Below are 26448 nucleotides of genomic sequence, written 5' to 3'. Positions count from 1 at the left end.
CTCTGCTGGGCAGACACATGGCAGCCAGCACTTCTGGCAGAGCAGGAGTGCATGGAAGCTCCTCCTTACCTTGGTGGAGTTGGTGGAATGGCAAATTGCTCGCAGTTCAAGCAGCAGCGTGCACACTGACAAGATCCCTTTTTGTTTACTGAACAATTAAACTCATTCACCAGAGATCAAGCAGAGCTGCACTGTCATTTGGCACAAAGCTGGAATAGTGGATGAGCCATCACCCACTGAGGCAGTGCAGCTCTTCCTTTCCTATCTCCCAGGAGCTCTCAGGCAGCAAGCCGTGTCCTTATCGACTCCATTTCCTTATTAATTCCCTATTGATCTTTTCACTGAGCACTAGGCAGAAATAATATTTTTATCTTCTGTACTCTTGGCTGTGCTGCCATTGGATTGTGAAACCTCCTGAGTAGCTTGGGTTTCCTGTAACCTGGGGAGGATGGAGCCACCCACACTCACTGGGAAAGCAGGCACTCAGTGAGGGGTACCTGTGGGAAATCATGAAAGCTTGCTGTGCAAATACCTCAGCTGCTGGTCTGCCTACTCCCTGACATGGAAACTTACAGAGTGACAATTCATCCTTCCAGGTCAAGTCGGTGGCCAAAAATACCCAGAACCATCAAATTCTGCTCAGGATATTACAGCTACTACTTCTTTCTCTCTAATTATGGAGATTGGTCTACAATCAGAGCAGTCTGTGAGCAGTTGGTGTCCGTGAGGATGGGTAAACAGCTCAGACATAGCAGCTGTTTTCTGTGACACCTGGGTATCCACCTGAGCCCGCCTGTCCCACACCCAGCAGCTTCTCCCCTGCTTCCACAGCCATCACTGCACACCCTGCTAACAGAGGCTGCAGGGCCCACACACAACCCCGGGCACTGCAGGAAGGGTCTGACTGTCTGAGGGGATAACAAAGGCACTACAGAATTAAATTCTCAACACAAGAACATGGTGCACTTTTTACTTACACTGTTCTGTTGCTTATTACACAGACCCTAGATAATTTCCCTGTGCCAGAGGCAGGAAGAAGGAGTAAATAAGGAAAATGTGTGTGCAGAGATATAATGTGACAAGAACAAGTAGTGCAGCTTCCCAAGGATGGAGACTGCCAACTCCTGGCCTGAACTTTTGGGTCAAAAAGAAAATGTACAAAGTGAGTTTCACTTTTCCAAACTGCCAGGTAATGCTGGAATTACTGAAGCAAGTTGAATGCTAGCACTAGTGCCATGAGATACCAAGCACCTAGAGAAGAGCATGGCTGGCTCTGTGGGGCTCCAAACCCCAACAAGGCTTCAGATGCTCTATAAACACCATCAGCATAAACAATGTTCTGTAATACAGTTGAGAAAATGTTTACAATCAGTTCTCCAAACAGACTCTTTCATAATTGAAATACCACAGAGCAGAAAACAGCATTATAATTACAATAAATGGGTGCTGCTGAGTTAGAGAAGATCTTTCGTCTGCAAATCCCATTTCCACAAGCTGAGGCAATGTTGGTAGGAGCAGTTACATTACTCTGTGCACTCCATCACAGGGCTTGGATAATTTTTGTCAGTCCCTCTTCTTTTTAACTTGCAATGGGCTTTACTCATAATATGGAAGAAGTTCACAGACTAGATACAGGAACAACTGGAGGACTGCAAAACCTTGTGATGCTGAAAAAATCAGCACCTATCAAGCAGCAGGTTAAGGGAGTTGATCACTCTGTGGAAAACAGACTTTTGGTAATGGGATCTTCAACATGGCATTGAAAGGTGTAAACAAATTCAATGACTGGAAGTGGTGTTAAACAAACCAGTCTAAAAATAAGGGAGGACATTTTCAACAGTCAATGTAATTAACCTTCAGTTCAGTTTAATGGTAGTTGTGCTGGATTTTCCATTGCTGGAAACTTGAAAAAAATAGAAGGTTTTTCTAAATTACTTCCTAAATGCCCAGCATGGCAAAACAGAACAGGATGTTGCTCAAAAAAGCTAAAAATCACCTTCACCCAGGTTCAGTCCCTCTTCAGAGACAATGAACTCCTGTCCTCACAGGTCAGCCTGGGTGGGTTAGGAGCCTTGGAGAGCTTTTATCATACCCCTGTCAGCTGGCCAAAAGACAAAACATACATGCAATTTCTGGAGTCTTCTGTCACATCACATGTTGGGAAAGAACATTTTTCCACCTCTTGGCATGCCCTATTGAGCTGAGCTCTGCCCTTGCTGTCCATCAGAGCCACTCTTCACCTTGACTGTCCTTCCTAAACATGCTTCTATTCCTGCAGACACTATCTGTGCACTCCATGCTTGCCTTCCCTTGCCACCACACCATCCCCCCAGCCCTCTTCTTTGCATTCATTCCCCAGAGGGGTTTGTCCTTTCTCCCAGGTCACAAGAACCAGAGGGGAGAGGTTTAGGGGTCTAGGGTGAGATGTTTGGTGCACTGAGCACTGCCTGGGGAGCAGATGAGTGCATGAACAGCAGTGGCAGGAGCAGCAAGTGGAGGGAAGCTGCTCACAGGGAGTGATCCCATCTGTGTGGGAAGAGAGGGTCCTCCACAGATACCACAGGACATGTCCCATATTACAGACCAGCCCTGTGCCCTGATTTACCATTCATTCAAGCAAGGCAATTCATCCTGCTGCTTCAGCTTCCCCCTGCAGAGAACCTCAGCCATGATATTTGCCCTGTTACTGCACAGGAGCATTTTCAGGATCAATTAGTTTAGCATTCATGCAAAGCTCTGTGGACAGAAGCCTCAACACAAGTAGTAAGTACCATTATTGTTACTGCACTTCAGATGGCTACAGCACTGACATTTTCCAGGCATGCACCATTAACAATTTACAAAGATAAATGGTCCAGGAACCTGAAAATGCATTTAGGACAACTACCTCCTGCTTACCAGCATACATTCAGCTGCATAAATGACACCTCATCGCTCAATGTGTAGCTATGGTAACATTTCCATCTCATATACTGAAGTGCACACACACACACACACACACACACGTGTGGAGCTGGAGGGAAGCCAGCCTACCTCATTTCATGACACACAAACAACGAGCCAGGGAACTTTCCCAGGCTCCCAAAGCCAAGCTGCTCCCAAGGAGCCAGGGATGAGGAGCAGCCAACTCACCCCACGTCTGTCAGGAAAGAGACAGGTTAACAGCAGGAGCCCCACCAGGCCCTCGAGGGACTTACTTGAGAGCAGTTTTGTAGTGGTAGATTGCTTCAACGTTACGGCCCTGGTCTTTCAGAAAATTGGCATAGTTGTAGTGCACCTTGGCATTGTGGGGCAGGGTCTTCACTCCTGAGCTGTGAAGAGGAACAGAAGCAGGACACTGTTAGCAGCCAGGTTACCCCACCTTCCCCTGGGTCCACCTTCTTCTCGCAGTCCCTTCCTTCTCCTGAAAAGCTTGCTCGTAATCCCAGCACCTCGTCACCCTGTGCATTTGTGCCAACACAATTCATGTTTTAACTGCCAGCTCGTCCCACGCGCCAAGCACCCGGGCAGACATCGCTGTGTGCCAGCAATTCAGCTCATCCTGGTTGTGTCACTGCAGGCACTGCCAGCAGCAGCACTGCAACGCTCCCTGTGGCCAGATGCTGCTGTAGTCTAAAATCTGAATTACTACATTGAAAGACCAAAACCTAAATAGTTACTATTTGGAGGGAAAGCATGTAGTACTTTCTAAAAACAGGGTCCCTGCTTAAACCTAAGTGTCATGAAGCATCTTATGAAAATCTTAATTTAAACCTGGCACTGCAGATACCAGAAAGAGATTATCTTTTCCATGTGTATCAGCCACTAGATGGAATGCATGGCATATTCCAAGTACCAGCACATGTGCACTGCTTAAGGCTGAGCAGAGTGTGCCCAGGAGGTGAGGGCTAATGGGCACTCTCACCCTTAGGTGGCAAAATAACACTTTGGCATTAAAATATGTGACTGAGGATATCTGGCTGCACAGCCACCCCATCCCTCTCCCCTGCCACGTGTAGACTGAACTCAGCATTTGGAATTAATAATGAGGGCACAAAGACAAAAGCAAGCATATGCTTATTCACTTAATTGAGAGCACAGAAAGCAAGGTACACCTTGCACAGCCAGAGGAAATGCCGTTTCAAGGTTAAAGAGAGAAAGAAATCACAGGAGCATGTACACCACGGAAACATTTCCCCTGCAAGAATCCAGAGAAGTCAGTGCCTGTTTAATGGGGAAATCCTTTCCAGCACATAAATAGGGGCTCTCTGAGGTAACAGGAAATAAGAATGGATGAATCTGTTCATGTAGAAGCAGACAAAGTGCAGTTTCTTGCTCACAAGCAGATTCCTGCCAGCTGCTCTCTTTTCTTCTCCAACCCTGCTACTTCAGGTAGGAAAAGCAAGGACTAGAAAATTCCCAAGTCTTGTTGCTTTGCTTTGTCTGCCTCTCTCATTTAGTTTTGGTTAACATGGAAGTTAATCATAATGAGACAGGGTCACAGGCAGCCCCTGCTGTGGGGTGCACACCCTCTTGCATGGAAAAATGCACCCAGAGCTGCAGAAACCCTTTGAGGGGGATTTCACTGCAGAGCAGCACTGAAGAATTGCAGTGGCAAATATGGTATCCTTTTGGTTATCTGCAGCCAGTGGCATCCAGCATCACTAACACCTACTTGTGAGAGCTTCCAAAGCTTCGCCCACAACTGCCTTGCAGAGTTCAGCTCAACACAGCCACGGTTTGCCTTCTAAAATTAAAACTACAGCCTGCATTCGGCTTCCTAATCATCAGGTATTTCCAAATTACTTACTGGGAGCACTACAGGAATAAGACATTTTGTGACTAATCGCTGAATTAAATCAACTAATTGATGCTATTCTTAAGAGAATGATTTTCTATATTAGTTTTCACTAAGATATACTGCACCAGCAGCAAGTAATGTGTGACTGCTATGGCTGTGTTAATTTCCATTGGCCTTGGGAGCTATTAACTACACACTTACAACCTCTGGGCATTACTGGAATATTAATTCTTATACAGAGAGGGTTTCATTACATCAGCATCAGTGTTACAGGCAGAGACATGGCACTCAGAAGTGCTGCTCCCTCAGAGCTACGTGCAAGGAGCTGCTCTGCTACAGCCTCTGCTGAAACAGAGCAGACATAGCTAACAGTGAGGAGTACATTACACATGCACCAGCACTTCAGTTCTAATGAGATACAATTTTAAATATTTTAATTCTGGACTGTTTTCCTTTAAGTAGAATTTATCACTAATTCCGCTGGTCCCATTTATTAGAACATCACTAATAAAGCTTCTTGCATCTGTATGCTTCAGCTGGTGGCAGGGGTGACACAAAAAAGGCAGAAGTGGGTTTGGGTTCTTGAGATGCTCTCTTCTGCATCACACTGACCTATTTATTCTCCTCACAGGGGCGGGGAGGGGGAATGTTTCATTCTGCAAAGGCACGTAGCAATGACTCTGTGCTGGGGGAGGCAGCAAACACGGCACTGGATACAGAGGGGGATTTCCAGAAGAAATTAGGAGTTAACACTCCTGCCAACTGACTCCTGAGCAGTCGAGAATGCTGTTTGCTCGTTGACAGAGGAAACAATGATGTCCACAGTGAAAGCCAAGAAGGAAAGGGTGGAGTAAAAATAACAAAGCAGAACACAATGTTTTTCCATTTCTGCTTCCCACAAGCTCCCGGTCTCTCACAATTTCAATATAATTTTCCAATGTGCGTTTCCAAACTCTCCTATTTCCCTGTTCCCCAGCCTGTCACACACATGCCCTTCTGAAAACCTACAGCACCGATCTGGCTCCAGCCAGAAACGAGCTCACTGACATTGGACGTCACTTCTCCAGAGGATTTCCTTCCCTTCTGATTTCTACGACAGCAGTAAGCAACATAAATGGAAAATAAACAATAGGCAAACCTTTTTACGTAACACTTCCTCCCCGGGGAAAAACAAAAAGCCTATTAGCCATAAATCAGAGAAATTAATTATCACTGGTATTTTCCAACCTCAAATACCAGCATCATCCAAATTCCACTTCAGCTGGGAAAAAAGCCCTGTGGTCCTCCCTCTTGTGTTCCTAAGTGCGTGTTCTGCTCTACAAGGTGACTGGGTGCAGGGCTGAGGCTTCATTGATTTTCTGTGATATCCATATGAAAAGTGCTCAGTTTAGAAGAACATGAGACCACTCCTGCCTCAGCAGGAGCCCCGAGAAACCGATGGTGTCTCCTCTGCTTTGGGAATCATTATCATCAATAAAGATTCTCTATAGCAAATTATTCTCTGGATGACACAAACAACCATCTTCCTTGGCCTCCTACCCTTGTACCAATTTCACAGGTATCTGTGTTGGGCCATATTAAACTGTCCTAGAGAAGATGCCCAAAATGCAATGGGACTTAGTCTCTTCATCTGAGCCAGCTTTCAGAATTAACTAAATAACACAGCAGTAAATGCCACTTTTGGGACTGGAGCAGTTTTTGCAAATTCCTGAAGTCAGCAGACCTGTCTTGGGAAGGAGAGCTGCTGACTAAGAAAGCATCATTTTTGTACAGTTCCTTTGCTGGTTACAACTGGGTTTCCAGGCACTGTCACAAATGTGGGCAGCGCGTGCGGACGCTTTCCAGGAGCAACAGGAAACATGGCAGCTTGCCAAGTCTTGGAAAGGTCAGCACAGAGGAGGCAGAGATCAGCCCACAGCTCCCCCCTCCCTCTCCCTGGCTTCGGACATTAGCGCTGACCACAGTTGGAGTCTGACCTTCTGGCCTGTGCATTCACTCCAGAGGGTAGTTCCTTAAATAATTAACAGGTAAGTCCTCCCTGATCACTTGCCAGCACAGTAAGGCAATTTGCTTGGGGCTTCCAGAGATGTCTTGGAATAATATGCCTCAAATACCTCTCTATATATTTGGCCACATCTTATACTTGTGGTTTATTTGCTTCTCATTTAGTCCTTGCACACATGCTTGTGCAGCTATGTGGAGATGCATCATTTCCTCAGATGGCAGCATCCTCCCCCACACTGCTGCCTTCAGCCAGCACGCAGCAGGATTTCTGCACCCAGAAAACTTGGTCCCTGGGCTGAAGACTGAGTGGCCACAATGGCTCAGAGATGGCAACAGTGTCACACAATGTCAAAATAATGTAAGTTTTAAGAAAGGGATGGAATGGGGTATAAGCACAAAGCTAGGAACACACTGAGTATGCAAACATCTCCTGAACCAGCATAGAAAAAGCATATTTAACAGAACAGGCCTGTTAAAGCAGAGGGAATCAAGACAGTTCAATCCTGCAGAAACAAGCAAACAGAGTAAAACAGGAAAAAAAGAAGAAGTGAAAGGAAAAAAAATAGTAAGAGGAGGGAAGAAGTAGTCATTAATTAAAGCAGCAACTGGAGAAAGACGAATGAAGAACCAGGATCGTGAGTAAAGATTCTCCTAGCGCACACTTCCTAAAAAAAATTCAACACACAGAGAATACCAAGTAGGTTGATTATGTCTCCTTTCCCACATCTATAGATTTGCTCTGTATCCTCCTCCTGTTCTGGCCATTAAAATTTATTGTTGTTTCACATACTTCCATCCACTTCTCCCTCCTCTCCTCATCAGCCTCCTCCTTCTTCCCCACAGGGGAGATCTCTCACTCCTGGAATCTTCTTGCTATGCTATTCTTTTTTTGCATTTCCTTCCCATCAACAAGGAGGGTCCTACCACATTACAGAACTTGTGAGAGATGTATAACACCTATCAAAGAAGATCTTAAAAGGACAACAAAAAGGCCAATAAGGGTAAACAGCACAGTGAAGACAGCTGTGAAAAGGAAAACCATTATTCAAAAAGGAACAGCTACAGAAGGAAAAAGGAAAATAGCATAAACGTCAGCCAGTTAAACACAAACCATAATTAGGCAGACCAAAAGAGATTTAAAGAAAAACTTGCTAAAGCTATCAAAGCTAATAATGGAATACATCAGATAGAGGAAACCTGCCAAAGATCCCCTAAGGCAAATAGATGATGGAGGTCTAAAAGTAGTGCTTAAAGAAGAGAAGACCACAGCAGAAAAGCTAAATGTGTTCTCTTCACTAGTGCTTGCTATGGGGAAACCAAAGGAGTTGCCACACAGGAGCCTTTCCTCACGGGGCAAGACCCAAGCACTGTCTCTGACTGAAGTGGCAGTAAAAGAGGCTTTAAAACAAATCAACACCCAGAACAGTTATGAATCCTTTGGGCCTAGGAGAATGCATCCAAAGGAAATCAAATAGGCAGCTATTAGCTGCGGTAGGTAGCCTATAATTTAAATGAGACTGGCACTAGAGGAATGGAAGTTGATGAACATGACTTCATTTGGCTCCAGGGAAGGGATCCTGAGGGGGAAACAGACCAGAAAGTGTAATTTTCACTTCAGGTAATTTGGGGGAAACCATAATAAATCATAATTCTAGCACATTTCTGGATAACTACAGTCCAACAAATAATTAGCCTTGCATCCTGCAGAAAGAAGTTAGTTGGGAAGCTCTGTTGGCGTTTTATAGACTGAACAGGTACATACATGAAACTATGGAAAGCTTTTATAAATACCCAAATATAGCCCAGTCAATCAAAATCACATACACCAATGTTGAGCACTGAAATGCTCAAAAGGGTTTTTTTAATATAAAATCCCTCACTAAAGACTTCCAATTTCTTCAAGACACCATGGAGTAAGAGGAGAAGATCCTCTCATGAATCAATACTTAGCTGAAAGACAGCAAGTAAAGACCATGAATATGTGAACAGTACAAGCAGGGTTCCCAGGAGACATGTAATGGCACCTGAGCTACTTCAGGTGCCAAAGGATCTTGAAAGAGGAGCAAACAGGGAGAGGACAAGTTTGCTGATGACACCATTGTGAATCACACTGGAAGAATTAACTACATTTTGTTGCAGAAGGATCTCGCAGTATTGAAGACTGGGAAAAGAGATGGCACAAGAAACTGTTGGTACAGATACAAGCATCAGAGTGTGTGTACACACGCTCTCTAAATCTGCATAAATCTGCACACAGATTCATGTCTAAAAACCTGGTACTTTCAGTCACAGTAGGTGTCATGGAATTTGCATTAAGAGTGCTATGAAATTATCGATCACTGCTTAGGAGAGGTCATAAAAGGCAAGCAGAAAATTAGGAATTAGTAGGAGAAGAGAACAAAAACCAGAAAGCAGTCCTATGTTACTGTGCTGCACATACCTCTTGAAAGGTGATTCTGGCCTCTTTCTCAAAAGGATGGATTGGAGCATCAAAGTATCCAGAGAAGACAGACAAGAGAAATCAGAAATGCACAACAGCTTCCATGTGAGAGGAGTACAAGACTAGCTGACTTCAGCATGAAAAGGAGACAGGTGAAGGCTATACAGTGCAAACACAACTCTACAGGGGTTCAAGGCATGGAAGTACCTTTATCCTAAGTGACAAGCTGTAGCTACTCACAACTCACTCACCACACCCGAACTAGGGGACACCAAACCAGATAATCAGGAGAAGGCTCCCAGCAGACAGAGGGAAATCTGAGTGTGCACACTCTGTAATTTAACAACGGAGCCCAGTGCACAGGGTGCTGTAGAAGCCAAAACTATAAATAGATTTGAAAAAGCAGTCAAAGACATTATGGAAAAAAAGTCCATCAGTGGCTATTAAAAGCAAAAATAGCAAGTAACTCCTGACTCAGGAAGTCTTTAAACTGCAGATTACTGCAAGCTGGGAAAGAACTGGAGAGAAGCATTATTGTTGCTGGCCCTGTTCTTACAGTGAGTTTTTTCAGCAGCTGCTGCTGATTGCTCTCAGGGGCAGGCCACAATATGAAGTGTCCCATCATGAATTTAAGAGCTCTGCCATCCCTTCAAAAGCCTGGGGCAGACCTCTCTCCTGGTACTGTCCCCAAAACTCCTGAGCTGAAGAGGGAAACAGCTCAAGCTAAGGCAATGAGCCCTGAGTACTGCCCTGGGCTACCCCAAGTCTCTCCCTGGAGGTAAAGGTGTGTTAACTCCAGCTCAGAGCTGCACTGCAGCAGTGGCAGGGACTGGAACTAGAAGTGGCAGTAAATAGTCACCCTGCTTTGAATGGAGGCTGGAAGGACAGAACTCCACGTGTATCGAACTAAGCAGACATAACTTTATCCCCCTCTTCTGCCACAGACCCCGTAGCATTCCATATTGTCCCTAGAATGCTCCTTAGTAGAAGGAAACATCCTCCTGTCACCTCCTACAGTCTGACTTCATCGTTCTTAAACATGGGTGACCACAGCTGTGCACACCAGCATATGATGCCTAAAAATCTGCATATGGAATTGTCATATTCCCACCTCCCCTTCGGTAAGAGAGTGGTCCAACTTGGAAACCCTCCTACTTTCCTCCAAGTGGCCAGGTTTGGACTGGAGGTGTGTCCCACAGGAATTGCTGTGTGAGTCCAGGCCAGTCACCATTGCTTGAACAGCAGTGTTGGAGGGAGCCAGCAGGGAGCTGAGATTGCCTCAGTGGGTCAGAGTGTGCTGTTAATAGTGCCAAGGTTGTGAGTGTGATCCCATCCCTCTATGGGCCATTCACTTAAGAGCTGGACTCGATGGTCCTTGTGTGTCCCTTCCACCTCAGAATATTCTGTGAATCATGCAGAGGGAAGAAATCCCAGTTCCAGATTTTTTAAAAAACAGCCCTACTAAGAGAGCTCCAACCACGTCAGTAGTGTTTGCTGAAGACCAAAAGGTACACATAAAAAACAATTTCATACTTCTAGTGCTGCATAAATTAAACTTTGCTCTGGCCAATAAGTTAGGAAATAAAGCTCAACCCATGTGCGGATCACCTGCGTTTCTGCAATTACTTCACAATTAGACAACTGCTGAAAGCAGCTGGAGGCAAATGCAATACATTTTCTAGCAAAACACAAAATGAAACAGTCTGTTTCAATGCAAGAAAATACATAAATGAGGTTGTTAACAGAGCTGTTTGGCAAAGAGTAATCAAATAAAATGAAATATGGTACATTAAGTTTGGCACTTCGTGGCATTTTATTTTTGTCATTAGAACATTGCTAAAGAAATTTCAATATTTTCAGTAGCGTTACTATGGCATTCTGGAGTGCTGCAAAAAACTTTTGCTATGTCTTTAGAAACAAAAGTATACTGGTATCATTAAATTTACAGAATCAAAGTTAATTAAAAAGAGCAGATCTTAAAAATGTGATTGTCAGAACCAATGTTTGTCCATCAGCACATAAACTGCTGACACCAGTTTTTGCACAGTTATCAGACAACAAAGTTATTTTATGATAATAAAAATGTTGATTAGATCAACGCATCAAGAGCACAACTTTTTCTAAGGAAAAGTTTGTTCCATGTAACAAACCTACTTTAAACAATATAAAAATGCAAGTACTCTCTTGTGCTCACTCCTACCTGAAAAGGGATTCTCGTGAGAGCCAGATTTCATTCTGCTTCACAGTCTTCCAAGAGAAGAGCAGCAGCAGCAAAGCAAAGAGGGATGGAACAGTAATTCTCCATTTATTTAGCCACGTAGACAGCCTTTTTAGACCATGGACAAAAAGGATGCAGTACCCCATACTGTGTGGAAAAAAAAAAAAAAAAAGGAAAGGTAAAATGTACCTAAAAGTTATATTTCAAGTGTTTGGCTTATATGCCAAACTATTGCATTTATTATAGACCATCCACTATTGCATTTATTATATAATTACAGGGGATTTTTGGACTAATGATATTTTCTGGGCTAACTCAACAGCAGTTTTCCTCAAGTCACCACACAATTTCCAAATTAACCTAAATGATAGACCCGGATGCCAAAAGTACAGTCACATACATAATATAACGCAGCATAATGGTAGCTTACACCAGCCCCAGAAGGCAGCTGCTTTTCTGAGCAGCAAGCTAAGAAAACACCACGTAATAACAGTAATACTGAGCACTACTGGAGCAGTGTGGAAATGACAGGCATTTTAACAGGGGGAAGTCTCCAAACAATCCCAGTGTTGGCTGCTATTAATTCCAGTTTAGAAATCATGAAGCTGAGGCAGGAGAGTGAGTGCTGTAGTCAATGCTGCCTCAGGAGTAGGTGACAGAGACCACCAAAAGGCAGAAGTGCCTGTCTGGGTCTTGCACTTCTACATCAAGGCCAGTCCAGAAGAGCTGAGATGTGCTGGCAGATCTTCCTTGCTGCCCTCCCATGAACTGGCACACAGTCATCTCCAGCCCCCAGCACTTCTATGGCTCTCCATGAATAACTTAGCTGTGGCATTTTCACAAGCCAAATTTGAACTGAAGTCTTACTCCTGAATAAATTTACATCAATTCAGTAATTATTTACCTTAATTCGAGGGTTATGTTAAATCCTCCAACGATGTCCATCTGAGTTGGAAATTCAGTGCTTTTGGTTGCTATACTTTGTAATCACTAATTCTACTTGTAATTTTTTACAAGGAATTTAAATTTCTATTGCTCAACAAATTCCATTAGCTTATCTAAAACCCTTCAGGCTACTTAGCACCTGATTTAGTGTTAGACTTAAAACCTGTTTTAGTCCACGCATCTCTCCCTGATGAAATAAGGGAGCAGAAGGCTCTCGAATTAGGGATGATCAATAAACAGGACAAAAGCATAGCCCTTTCCAAACACTGGCACACCTTGAATCCCAGCCGAATCCACATTCAAAAGCAGGCAGGCTGGGGGCAGAGAGATCATTGCACCTGCCCACACCCTGGCCAGAGACTTACAGACTTTCCTGGTCTGTACAGAGACAGTTGAGCGACTTCCCAGTGAGAATGCAACAAGGTAAGAAAATCTAAGAACAAAATTCCCCTGTCAGAGGTGACCTTGCAGGCAGGCACGCAATATGGTGAACGTCAATGTGGAAATCAGAAAAAGGAAAATGTTCCATACTTGAGGAGCTCTGTGTGTGCTTCTTGGCATGGTTTCTCTACCCTGCTGGAGAGCTGGAAACATTGCTATTGCTTAGGCTTCCCAAGGATGGAGAAGGACAAGAATTCTTCCTGTCACTGAGGAATAACCCTGCCTTTGTTGCACGTACTGATTAGCACCACTGCATTGTCTCTGGCACAGTACAGGTGCCCTATAGAACACTGAGAGAAGCATAGACATATAGGGCAAATCCAGAGACAGCATCAAATCTGCTGATCATTCAGAACTCCTTCACTGCTGTTTTTGAGTTCTCCCATTCTTCAGAAGTGGTTACGTATATATTTATGGTTACCTATATATTTATGTCTCTCAGTTATGCTTGCACTTTGCTGTAACACATTTCTTGTTGGGCTGTTTTTTCATTAACTCTTTTGCAGATATATATTTATTGCACCTACATTAACTGCATGCAAACATTTAGAACTATAGAGATACTGATACCAAACAATGCAGCCTTTATAGTTATTGAACTCTACTTTAAAATCTCTGAAAAGCTAACCTCAGTAATAATTCCTCTCTTTCCAACAAGAAATGCCTCCAAAGTCTGCAGTTTTCACTCTGTTATTTTGCCTTTCCTCAATTTTATCCTTCCTTTGGAATATCTGAAATAGATATTATTTAATTGCTTTAGCACAAGACCATTTTCAAAGTAATTTCCCTATACCTTCACGTATTCAAGAACAGACCCTTCCTACAGAATTGTGAATGCATCCAGAAAACAAAAAATGCATAGGTCAATGTCTTGGTATTTATGTCAAATCCTGTCCCAGCTGTTGGGAATTTCTGCCTTAGCAGCAGTACTGAGTCTGAGGCACAGTCAGCATCACACTACATCTCCTCCAGATCCCATGATCTGATCTAAACAAAACAGAGCGTCCACACCAATGTATTAAAGCAAAAAACATAATTATATTACTATTGTTTCCCAGCTCCAAAACCACATAATCTGTCATACCTTACTTCACTTGTTTCACACTAGACTCAACAGTCCCAGTACAGAAATTAACTTTATCACAGTGACCATGACGTTTTGAACCAGTGAAGCACCAAACTTGCAAAGATGGAGCTGCTGCAGCAGCAACATGCCCTGACAGTCACAGGACCTGGAGAGCCCCCTTCACCCCACCACAGGTTCATCCCCAGATGCAAGTTCATCCCTCTTCCCTTGATCCCAACCTCACCAGGCTTCAGAGGAGCCCTTTGAAGCTGCTCTTTTATCAAGTCAGCAGCAACCCAAGCAGCTGTACCCTGGTGGAAAGAGCCAGTGCAGGTGAGGCTACACTCAGATGATGAAGGTAACTTGCTAGGTAATGCCTCCTATGTGGTTAATTCTGTTGTGACCCTGCCACTGCCTACAAACACAGAGAACATTTCAAATAGATTTGCTTTTCCACTCAGAGTGATGGAGGACTTGACTCCATATCAAATCTTACCACTGGCTTGCTAGGAAATCAGGTTTTACTCACACACGCAGGGGAAAAAAAAATAAAAAAAAGAACATGTCTCAAAAGGACATTTCATCAAAGACTTGTTTGCTACTTGAAAAACTTACCCTTAAGTACTACATTCCAGACACCTCAGTAGTAACTGCATAAGGATTGAGGCTGCAGGGTTTCAGTTTGGGGGTTATTTGGTTTTCTAGTTAACTCTAGCATTTCCTAGACAGGGAACCATTTCTCCTGAAGGGCTTTTCTCTCAGCATTGCCACACAAGCACTTTTCTGAAATACCTTGTAGCAAAACCAAAACAATGGGAAACAAGCAAAATCCCCAAACCACTTTTCTAAGTCCATTTTCCACTGGATTGTTGTAAAACTGCTAGGATTTTTCTTTTTTTTTTTTTTTTTTTTTTCTTTTGGCTTTTGTAGGATAAGCAACAGCCTACTACAGCAGTGAGAAGTCCATGCCACCTTGGCTCCTGGGGTCCTGAGAAACAGCCCACCAAGTCCACATGGTAAGTAGTTTTCATGTGGGCTCACAATAAGAATGCATTGCAGGGGAACCTGTAACTTCAGGAATTCCATGATGCAGCAGAAAAGCTGGGCAAATAGACCAACAAGCCAATGGTTTCATGCTTCTTCATGGTTTCAGACTTCTGCAGTATAAAAGTGACACTTCAGGCATGCCCTGAATCACAGCAAGCGCCGAGGGCCAGGCAGCCCGGCAGGGAAGCCCTCTGTGCTACTGCATGTGATTCTGGCAGACTGCACACAGGGATCTGGGTAATGACACATTTTTGTCTATCATTTCTGTGGTTTGTTAATATTGTACCACCTGTAAGGAAGCAAAGTGATAGGAGGCACAAGCAGATGGGAATGTGGTAGCATATAGATCTTATTTCCCACGGTGCTCTATATGCATTGCCCTATTAAAGCTAGAGCCAAAACAGCATATATTTAATATTTGCAAACACATATTGGGTAATTAGATTGCAAATTCAACCTTTACTTTGGCCATTACAGTGGGGCTGTTACTGATGATGCTTGCACACAGCTCTGCTCTCTGTGGATCAGGTTTCTCCCTTTTTAGCAAAAGTCAAGAATGGTTTCACTGCATTTGTCTCTTGTGGTGATGGCATTTAATCAAAGCCACATGCCCTGGATTATCAGGATGCTCTGCTGTAGGAATCTGCCCGCATAGAAACCATTTTACCTCCTTCAGAAATTGCTTGGAGACCTACTGCTGTGGAAAACTCCTGAAGAGCAAGGCACGTTCTAGTCATGCTTTCTACTGCATTTTCCAAGTTGTGGCTTTGCATAGTGCATGGTCAGAGCAGGCTGAAAACCAAAGTTCTGAGAGAACCAGCCTGGACATCAGCAGCTGCAGTTCCAGCCTCTTCTAACTCACCCAGGTAGGGCTGTAAAAGGAGTTTTAAAAAGGTGGGGAAAACTATGCAGAAAAGATGCTTTCCTCACACTTTTTAATGGTAATTTTGTGGATGTCAAATATTGTGAACTAGTTGTTTGGGTTTTTTTTAAAAACTGATTTAATCTCAACTACACTAATGTAAACTTGGAGTAAATCCACTGATTTCATCAAAGCAGTTACTCCAGATTTCATAGCTCAGCCTAGATAAGAATCCAGATGCATCCATGCATACATATCAGTTTGGGAAAGAGTTGCCTACAAGAGCCTGTGGAAGCATGGAAGAACCACTCAGGGGCTGCTATTGCAACAAAAGGGATTATATCAAAACTATACTGAGACCAGAAAATGCACTTGGCTTTCACATTTCACCCAGGAGGCTCTTTCTGGGCTGCCAAACTCCTTCTTGATTTCCAGCACTTATTTAAGATGACTCCCTTACCCTCCATAAAAATCAACCCTCTCTTCCAAGCTGCTCTGAGGCAAGTTTAACCCTTGTGTTCATGACTAAATGTATGATGCTCTGCTGCTGCCCTTCAGAGAGCAGCAAGCACAGCCCTTCAGAAAGACTGCTGCCAGGTCCAAATGCTGAACACAAACATTTGGATTCTCCCACTTTTATAGCTCCCCACAAGCTTCTCAGGCTCAGCACCACACGTGTATTACCTGGCACAACAAACTTTACATGCTCCTGGCCCTAGCTACTCCAGCTCTGCACCCTGAGCAGGGGAAAGGCACTGAGAGGAAGAGGCCAAGGCAGCTGAAATGCAGCTTGCAGGCAGGGCTGTTGCTGCAGGGGAAAAGACAGTTCATCCCTGCTAAACTCATGGGCTCTGCTCACACTTCCCTAATGGAGAGTAATTGATTGCAAAAAAGCACGCTTGGCACGCCCTGGGGGCTGCTCCTGCCTCCCTACAGCTGCCACGTGTGGAAAGCAGCACTGGCAAAAAGAAGCAGAGCCACGGTGGTTCCTTCTGCCCCAAAAAGCACTCTCAGGCACACAGCTCCAGCAATGAGCTATGCTGGCAGAGTAGCAAAGATGCTGGTTTATGAAAAATATCAAGTTTTTCAAGGTTGGAGCCGTTTGGACTAGAATGCAATCTGGCCTTTGAAAAAGAATGTTTCCATCTGGAAATAGAGTGCACTTGTATGTGCATGCTAGGTTGTGCTTGGCTCATAAAATCATAGAAACATTAAGGTTGGAAAAGACCTTCAAGTCCAACCTTATATATTAAAAAAAAAAAAAAAAAAAAAAAAAGGCAAGAAATTTTCTGGGTCACCCAAAAGATCCAGAAAGTAAAGGGGCAGTTCTGAGCTGCTCTATCCAACCTTTTTGTTGTCCATCTCCTCTGACTGTAAACTTCATCTTGGGTTGGAGAAGTCCATTGTTTTTAGTATTTTTGTCTAAAGTTTCACTACAGTCAGCACACCTTGGCAAAAAGTTTTGGGTGTATTACAACAAGGTATTTTTCACAGGGTGATGTGAGTATCAAAGTACCAAAACTTGCTCAACCAGATGGTACTGGAAAGGAAAAATCTGTTTAACAGTCATGTTTTGAACTAAGTGTCCAAAGACAAGGAGGATGCGGGGTGTGTCTCTATGCCACAGAATAAGCCAGCAGCATTCACGGGTACTGAGTTTTGGGAACAATGGGAAAAGCATTCTTTAAACTGCCTGTCTCTCAGTAAGGCTGACATGGAATTGATATACATTTTCTTGGTCACTAGAGGTTTTGAAAGACTTCAGGAAAACCAAGATATAACATTAAACAAACAAAAAAAAAATCCCACTGGAAAAAAAAAAAATCTCTATAGCTCAGAAGTATCAGTGTGGCAAGCAAGAACCAGCAACATACTTAACTTATACTGAGTCTGCTGAATAAAACACCAAATTTTCACTGGAATTAAGCAGGGTTTTCCTGGAATAAAGTCTGCAGAACATAATACAAAGACACAGCAAACTATAAACACTGGAAGAATATATCTAACTTGGGAAGGTACCTTATGAGTTAGTGCTAAGACTTTGTCACTGGCTCTAAATTAAAAATTATGTAAGCCTGTGTTAAAGATACTTAGACATGATCAGCTATGTAATCAAAATTATTTACCTCCACATGTGATCCTCTAGGCAGAATGTGATGTAGTTAGAGAAAATGCAGGAACTTTTCCTTATTAGAAAGAAAATATGGACTAGAAATTAATGATTTCACTAACCCTTGAATAGCTATTCAACATTTGGACACAGTTCCCCTTCCTTCCAAAAAGTCACATGATAAACAAACCCCCTTCATTAGAGTGTTTGAGTCCAAGATTTCACATCCAACAGATTTCTACCTGAAATATTTACAGGTAATACAGAAACCTTCTAGGTTTCTAATTACTATATGAATTTTGGAAAGGAAACATTTTATAAATGAAAAATCTGATATAATTCCATGAGGATTCCACAGAAATTTCCCTAAATCTTATATACTTCAGTGGAGATTGGTCTGTATGCTACAGTTTTAATTTAAATACTGTCATAACTTCTGGAATACCATAATAGGAAATAATTTCCATCATAACTCTCCAAAACCTCCATGTAAGAATATTATCTATTAAATTTCATAAGGCATCATCTCAAAGCCAATGGATTACCCTGTAAATAAGAATTCTACTTTTAATCAACATGGCCAAGTAGATTATTTTCACAAGATGACACTAACTTATTATTTTTAAAACCAATGTCTTTACCTATCTCTATTATTTTCAAGAGCAGAATAAATGCATTTGAAGGTTTTCTTTTACATTAATCTATCACTACAAAACCAGAAATCTTTCCACTATAGCCATTAATGCCCATAACTCCACAAACACATAGCTTTTTCCTGTACATGCCCAAAACACAACACGTTTCTCAAAAACATGTTTTAAATTTAGTTAAAATAACGCAATACAGCAGCCTAGACCAAACATGCCATGAGCTCATCTTTTTCAGCTTTGCAGAATCATTTCAGTTTTTATTCCTACATCTTTACTACCTTTTGCCAAAATATATAGCACTGGCATCTCAGCATTTCTTGCCTGCATTAACAGAGGTTGGCTGCTTCTATTTCTCCTTGAAGTATTTGATAGGAACAAGACAAGCCTCCAAAGGTAGGAGCTGAAGTTCAGACGTGCATCTACAAGGTGGCTGCTCCCAGCATTTAGCCTTCCTCCAAGGAGTTATTTCTCATTTATTAATGAGAACTCTCTCTGCCCCCTTTTGAAGGGCAGAGTGGAGTTATTATCCCTGTTTTACAGATGGGGAAGCTGCACTGGGGTCACTTGCCTCAGCTGAAGTCCCAAGCACCTTGCCCCCAGCCACGAGCCGTTTTTACAGCATGCTGCTCAGACTGAGACCCTGCAGCGGGGACAGGCATCCCCCACAGAAAAGAGGGACTCAGCTGGGGCTGCACTCTGGCCTATTGCCATCACAAAATGGTCTCCCATTTGACTCCCAGTGCCCTCAGGTCTGCACCTGAATTACAGGGAATATAATCCAGTTCACTCCTTTTGAACTTTGGCTGCCCCACAGCTCTGGCAAGAACAGCAACAACAGAGCAGGCAATGAAATCATGTCTGCTTCAAGTAAATGGAACAGGTGTAATTTGGATTCCATATAGAAATCTCAAGTGACTTGTGGACTTAACTTGAAAACTGGCAAAATGCTTAATTGTGTCACTGAATTGAGATCAGGGAGAAGATAAACTGGCTCCATGGACCAAATGAGACTTTCACTGCTGGCTTCACTAGGTCAGTGTTTGACTCCCAATAAAAAGAGAAGCTTCTTCTATAAATCAGAAGATCCTTTACAGGATCTGATCTAATACTGAAAGAATTTGGAAAGGCAAACAAAAATTCAGCGCCTGGTGAACTTGTAGATTCAAATGACAATAAGGAAAGGAGTGGCACAGGAAACTGCAACCCCATTGCAGAACTGGTCTTTAGGAAAATGAGGATAATGTGGAGTAGGTAACATGCTCCCAGGAGAGAAGTAGCAGTAAGTCCCATCCCCAGGTGGCTGCCTTGTAAGCACTGGGCACTTCTGCTCAGAAATTATCAGGTTCATAAAAGTTACAGATGATTCCACCACGTACCATGTTCCTTTTTTCCCCCCCTCTAATTGCATAAGTTAATAATGTTTGGGATTACACCGGCTGGAAAGAATGCATTAGCACAAAGGATTAAAAACATGCTCTGTGCAAAGGCAAAAATTCATATAGTCCTTGCTTTGCTATGGCATGAGGAAAACTTTTCCATGATGGCTTAATTTTTTGAAAAATACAAGTGTGCTTTTTCCTGGATGCCAGCTTTCTTGCAGATTTTAAGATAGATGGTGAAGCATATGCCATCCTGTATACAGCAGTGATCTCCTCTCCTAGTATTGTCAATTAGGGCTACAACACCAACTCCTGATATAGTGAGGAGCTGGCAAAAAAACCCAATAGCAACCTGTAATTGCCTGTGCTGGGGAAGAGTAACTGTGCACCCTGCAACATCCAGCACGAACGAGTGGCCATAAAAATGGGGCAGGAGCCATTGGATTGCCTATTGCTTTCAGCAAATTGGAAATAACCCACGGAGCAATGTTTTGGTTGATTTGTTGGTTCATATGAGGCTGTGAAAACAGCTGAAGTTGTCCAGCTACGACACAACAGCTCAGCCAGGAGCCACGGCTATCAGGGTAGCAGTGAAAAATGAGGAAAGCACAGAAATTGCTCTGGTAGGAGAGATCTGATCCCATGAGGTGAGGGCAAGCCCAGCTCTGTGGAAATGTCAGTAGAGCAGGTAGCTCCTGGATATCCCAAGAGTTTGCCTTCCTGCTCCTGTTTCTGCACACGAAAGGGCTACACAGAGAAGAGCTGCTGCTCCTACATGACTACAAATTGCTCAGGACTCAGAACAACTGCCTGCACTCAGTTCTTCTGCATTTCCAAACAATTATACTGTCTGTGGGGTTCTGAGAAGTGTTTGCATTGACATTTTGAAGAGGGAAAAAAAGGTCATCTAAGTCTTTCACTGATTCAGCTTTCTAAGTGATGCCACTTTGGAAAACTGCCCTGGAGTGTTATATCCTGTTCATCACTCCCTAGCTATTTCACATCCTCTGCCCTTCTGGAAACAAGTTTTCTCATCTTACACACAAGAAAAAACAAACAAACAAGATAAATTAAAAGCTAAAAGATAATAAATTGTTTTCCAATGAAATTTTTCAAGCTAAAGTAATGCTATTAGAAAATCCTAATTTAAACAAGTGCTTATAACTTTCAACTGAAAAATATGTACAAGAAATATTTTCTCCAAATATTTATGTTTTGCTGAACACAATTAAAGAAAACATTCAACCATTTTGACAAAGTTTGTATGCTTCTCCCCTGAGGCATGGCTGCAGACAGAAGAGGAATTGTTCCAAAAACCCATCAACCCCCAAAAAGCAAGGCCCAACCATATAATTAGATATTGAGCAAAAGGTTTATTTCTTTCTTCTTTCTATTTATAGTATCTTTTACATAAATCCTTGGGTCCTTACTTAACTTTTATTGAAAAGAAAATGCTTGACATTTTCCCCAGGTACCTACTGAGCACCACTGAATTAGGACTTCAGGCTGTTACACACATTCACCACTGTCTCATCTGTAAATATGCAAGCACCACATCCATAAATATCAATAAAAGGCTATTGCTTGAAACAGAGAGATAAAAGTGCCTTCCAGCATAAGCCCAAAAACATAGATCACCAAATTCTCTGAATCTCTTTGAGAACTTTTGTCTAAATAAAACTGCACGGCAACCTCTGACTTGCTGAGTTTTAGAGACCAAAGGGCAAAGGGTAGGAAAACCCCTTTTCAAGCTGTAACTTGAGGAACTGCTACAGGCTGTTCTAAATAAAGAACACAAGCATTTCCTAAGCCATCCTTACTAAACTGTCATACGCCCGAGGGAAAAAACAAAACAAAACAAAATCACATTGTTTTTGTGTTGCCATAGTCATGAATGTTAGCAGCAGTCCCCCTCACCACCCCTGCAGTTTTGGACCTGGAGGATGCGAGATGCTCAGCTCTCTCCAAATATCTGTCAGGGAAGTCTCCAACTTTGCCATGCACTGCCAGGATTTGCCTTCCCTTTTCATGCCAGCTACCTGCCAGCCTGGGCTAAGAGCAAAAACCAAATGTTGCAAAGCAGGACAGGAGTGATGTGAGCCAAATATGAGATGCAGGGACTCTGACACAGACTTACTCTAGAGTAACCATTTAGTCCTTCTACTTCAGTCTCTCTAATTGAAATACAAAAAAAAAAAAAAAAAAAAAAAAAAAAAAAAAAGCAACTATCAATCACCTACTTTGTAGGTCATATATTTGTAAAGCCCTCAGGGAGACGAAAAGCATTATACAAACTATATGCACACATGTTAACGCTGATTAATTTTCCCTGTGCAAACATACCCTTTTTTCTTCTTCACTGCCCCTCCTCTCATTATATCAGCAGTCTCATCTGGAGGAGGAGGAGGAACTGCTGACAGCTGAAGTATTTCTGCAGTTGTTCTTTTGAGATTCAGAAATGCAGCCACTCAACACAGCCCTGTGTTCAGCTGACTGTTTCCTTAATAGCCTTGCTCTTTCATGTGTTTCCTCATTTTCTGTTACATGAATTTAAAGCAATCTGATTTCCAAGTTAATTTGAAATGATGCAGGATCCATTAGTTGAGGGTATCATTTGCAAAATAACTGAGAGACAGCTTTCACTCACTCCACTTTCAGGTGTATCCTCAGCTAACAAAGGCAGGGCTAGTGATGTGAACAAAGTCAGCAGAATTTGACCTAAAAAGCATGTCTGTGTAGAGAGGCACAGGGATACAGCCCAACAGCATAAGGGCCTTATAACACATGCAATAGCTCCTCCACAGCCCGAGGTTTACACTGATGAGCAGCCTTTTTGTGACAATGCCTACACCAATAACAATCAGAATATATACAGCTTTTCAAGACTATCTGTAAGGATTTTTCTTAGGATGTTTGGATGCACAATTCCGGAGGAATAGAATTTAAATGTTTTGTGGAATAAAGCTTCTGTTTCAGTTGTCACAAAGTAACCCAGGGTGAAACTGAGGACTTCTGTTTTGTCATCAGCTCTGCAACGGAAGTTCCCAAGAGATGACTCCCCCTTACCAAGGGAAGAATTGGGATTTCTAACTTTCAGCATCCAAGACCCAGCATGCACTTATGCTCATGCATGGAACAAACTGTACTGGCGCAAGTTTCCCAGAGATGTTGTGGAATCTCCCTCTATGGACATATTCAAAAGCTGTTTGTACCTGGTCTCAGGCAACTGGCTCTGTTTGCCCAGGGGATTAGGACCAGACAACCCCCCAAGGACCTTTCCAGCCTCAACCAGCCTGTGTTTCTGTCAAATGGGAATGGTCTGGTGCATCCTGGATGAATAGACTCTTGACTGCCACTGGTGTGGACACTGTGGAGATGTCACACACAGGTAACACCTCAAAGCTGTCCCTGCATAAATGCAATTGGAAGCACCCAGACAGCTGAAGTGACAATTGTTAGAGGCTGGAAGCTGAGGGGAATTTCACAGCACTGGCTGGGGGATGGAGAAGTGGCTGGATTTTTCTCCTCCTGTTCAACAAGTGCAAATCTCCACTCTTAGATGTGTATGCAATCAATAGCTCACAGGCAGAAGCCCATGTGCATATCCCACAGCTGAATCCAGGGGCCTTTTGAGACAGCAAAAGTCTCCTTTTTATTTACTGACCACCTAATGGAGTGGGAAAGCTGAACAAGAACCCAATAAAACCATGACAGGCTAACTCTCCAGCTGCTGTCTTTATGATAAAATCATTGAGGAATTTGATAATGCTACCAAGAAAAAGATCTTAGAGGACAATCCTCAAGAAACAACACCTCATCTCTGTATTAAGCTGTGTCAAGCATATAAAAAAACCTGTGTTAAAAAGAAAAGTGAGGATTTTGAGTAGCTTTGCTCCTGCCAAGCAATCTGCTCTCAGCTGACTATAAAATCTCTCATGCTGTAATGCCAAAACTCCCAGGCAGAGAACACACTGACTCGCAGTATAATGTTTGAAGTACTTAAAAGGGAAGAAGCAATCATGCCTGCTTTCAGAAAATGAGATGGTGGTCTCATTAGCAAAAAAAAAAAAATTCAATTGCAATAGTTACCTCGGCATGTAAAGGACTCGCTCTGCAACCACAAATCCCACCCTGAAGAAGATGTTGCTGGCTGGGATGAATGGGAAAACCAGGAACAACAAGCCAACCAAAACTTCTTTGTGTTCCAGTTTCTGCAATAATACAAAATTAAACAATATCAACTAAAAAAATCCAACTTGATTCACCTCTAACTTTTTTGAGGGTCATAAAAAAAGCAACTTAGATTAACATTTGGCATGTTTTTGCATTTGAAGGAAATTTTTCCAATACACTAATCTTTGATATTTATGCACTCCTGGTGCATCTAATATGCCCAGAAAGTGTACAAACACTACCCACTGTGTGTACTATTACCCTTGGTATCTTTTCCAAGGTCAGCTCTACCATATGCATGGCACAGCTATCACCTAAAATATAACCCATATTGGTAATATGTAAGTATAGAGTAGTGTGAATGTATACATTAGCATGTCTATGACAGTGTGACTGTATGTAAATACACAAATGCATATCACATACACACAGACTGCTGCATTCAATCCTAAATGTTTATAACAGAGAAAAAGCTGCTCAATCAGTCACATTTTGTGTAAAGAAAACTAGCCCCAAGCGACACATTAATGCAGTCATTTTATCTCTTTCAAGAAAAATATCTGCACTTGAAATGATACTTTAGCTCACAAGGTCTCCACACTCATACAGAGTCAGAAATCTGAGACATGCTGTATGCTAAAATTAATATTTTTCACTTGAGCTCAGTTAATGCCCTCCACTTTAATGTTAGCTGACTCTTTGAGGAGGAATGGAATTACCACATGCAATTCAAACCAACTGTGATTCGTGGGGCCAACACAGACGGTGGGGATGCCATGGCCACTCATCCTGCCATGGAGAGACCCAAGCCTCCTGAGCAAACTGAGTTTCAGGTTTAGTCCACCCCAAGAGGGTAAATAAGTTCTTGCTTCTCAAAGAATGACACCAGGACAGAAGTGTAGCTTTAGGCCAATTCAATCACCCAGGTAGACACCTGTGCTCTCCTGGCTCGGATACTGCTTCTCACTGTCTGCCGACATCCCGAGAAGCTTTGTCATGCTCAGAAACAGATGCAACCAGAATCACTTAATGGTTGCAGGCCTTTCTAATTGTTGTGGGCAATTTCTCAGTTTTGGAGAGCAAATTGACTTCTCTTTGCCAGAGGGAGCTACATTTAGAAACATTGAACAAGATTTTTGAGTAGAGAAATGGAGCCAAATCAATGATGAGAGGCCAAGCAGTACAAACTACCTCGCTTTTGCACAGACTGCAACAGCAGTTACCACTGGTCCAGACAGTGGCTGAAATTCTGGAGTCCTACTACTGAAATATATTCATCCTATTCTATGGGAAAGACAACAGGTCTTTTCTGTGGGTACCAAAAGCAAGGGTACAAGTCAGGAGGCTCTTATGTCACTTTAGAGGAACTGAACCACAGGATCACAAGAAAGTGCAAGGATTTCTCCTGGCTCAAAGAGGAATCATGAGGCAGAGAGAGGAATAGAATTCATGTCTCCAAACTTCTTTATCAATATGTGTTTTAAATAGCACCACAGTTATCTATAGTACTCCTATTATCCACTTTTTCAGTATCTTGGATTCACAGTTACTAGTGCTTACATGGAGTCACAACAGCATCTAAAGTACATTATTCTCAGAGCTGAAGAAGACATCAGTCCATAAAGATGATGAGCAGAGGTGCCTGGTAATTACAACAGAAAACTGAATAGGAAAAGAAAAAAAAAGGATTAAAAATTTCTTCTCAAATCTGAATCAAAATTACCAGTTCTAGCTCAACTTCAACTTCCCTCCCAACCTAGATCAGGAAATATTCTCCATTTTTCTCCTGTCATTTGGCTCTCCCTTCCCACTTTGTCTGACCTGATTATGGTGCCCATCTTCTGTTACAACTCTACCCCAGGGGTTTGACCCTATGGTCCAGGAGGCACAACAAGGTATGTTGGGCCTAAGGGAGTGCACTGCTAGCAAATACAATGTTCTCCATCCCCAAAATACACACTTGCTTTCAAACAAACCAGCTATCCAATATTTCTCCAGCTGTTGATCATTAAATCAACAATTGGGAAAACAACCTCTAGTTAAACATCTCTAGGAAGGACATGGTGTAATTCAAGGCTGCAGCATTGCAGATAAGCAAAGGAAACTGAATGCTAGAGAAAGACAAAACTGGTATATCAAATGGCAAAGAGGAAAATGTGGGAATTTGCTCAGCTGAAGGATCAAATGGTTCTGCATGCCCTTTTTCTCCCCAGAACAAGTCACAACTCCATGCTCATGCCACTGAGGGCTGCCAGCTCAGTCCCTTGGGCAGGGCTCAGAGACTGGAACCCAGCACACGCAAACCAGCCTCACAGAGCAGCAGAACCCTCCAT

The 26448-nt window shown here is 42.7% G+C and overlaps 1 protein-coding gene across 1 annotated transcript in view; it reads right to left on the bottom strand.

The window, feature by feature from the left end:
- The window catches only part of TMTC1 (transmembrane O-mannosyltransferase targeting cadherins 1), a 134145-nt gene that overhangs the window by 36048 nt on the left and 71649 nt on the right, over positions 1-26448 (bottom strand). The window contains exons 9-11 of the mRNA XM_031507960.2: positions 24032-24153; positions 11425-11589; positions 3198-3311 (exon numbers count right to left, since the gene is read on the bottom strand). Of these exons, the coding sequence (XP_031363820.2) occupies positions 3198-3311; positions 11425-11589; positions 24032-24153 (401 nt within the window). The remainder of the gene's footprint in view (positions 1-3197; positions 3312-11424; positions 11590-24031; positions 24154-26448) is intronic.

The sequence above is a fragment of the Lonchura striata genome, chromosome 5 (assembly GCF_046129695.1).
Source record: "Lonchura striata isolate bLonStr1 chromosome 5, bLonStr1.mat, whole genome shotgun sequence".
NCBI classification, from domain to species: domain Eukaryota; kingdom Metazoa; phylum Chordata; class Aves; order Passeriformes; family Estrildidae; genus Lonchura; species Lonchura striata.
This window is presented reverse-complemented; position numbering and strand designations above follow the sequence as displayed.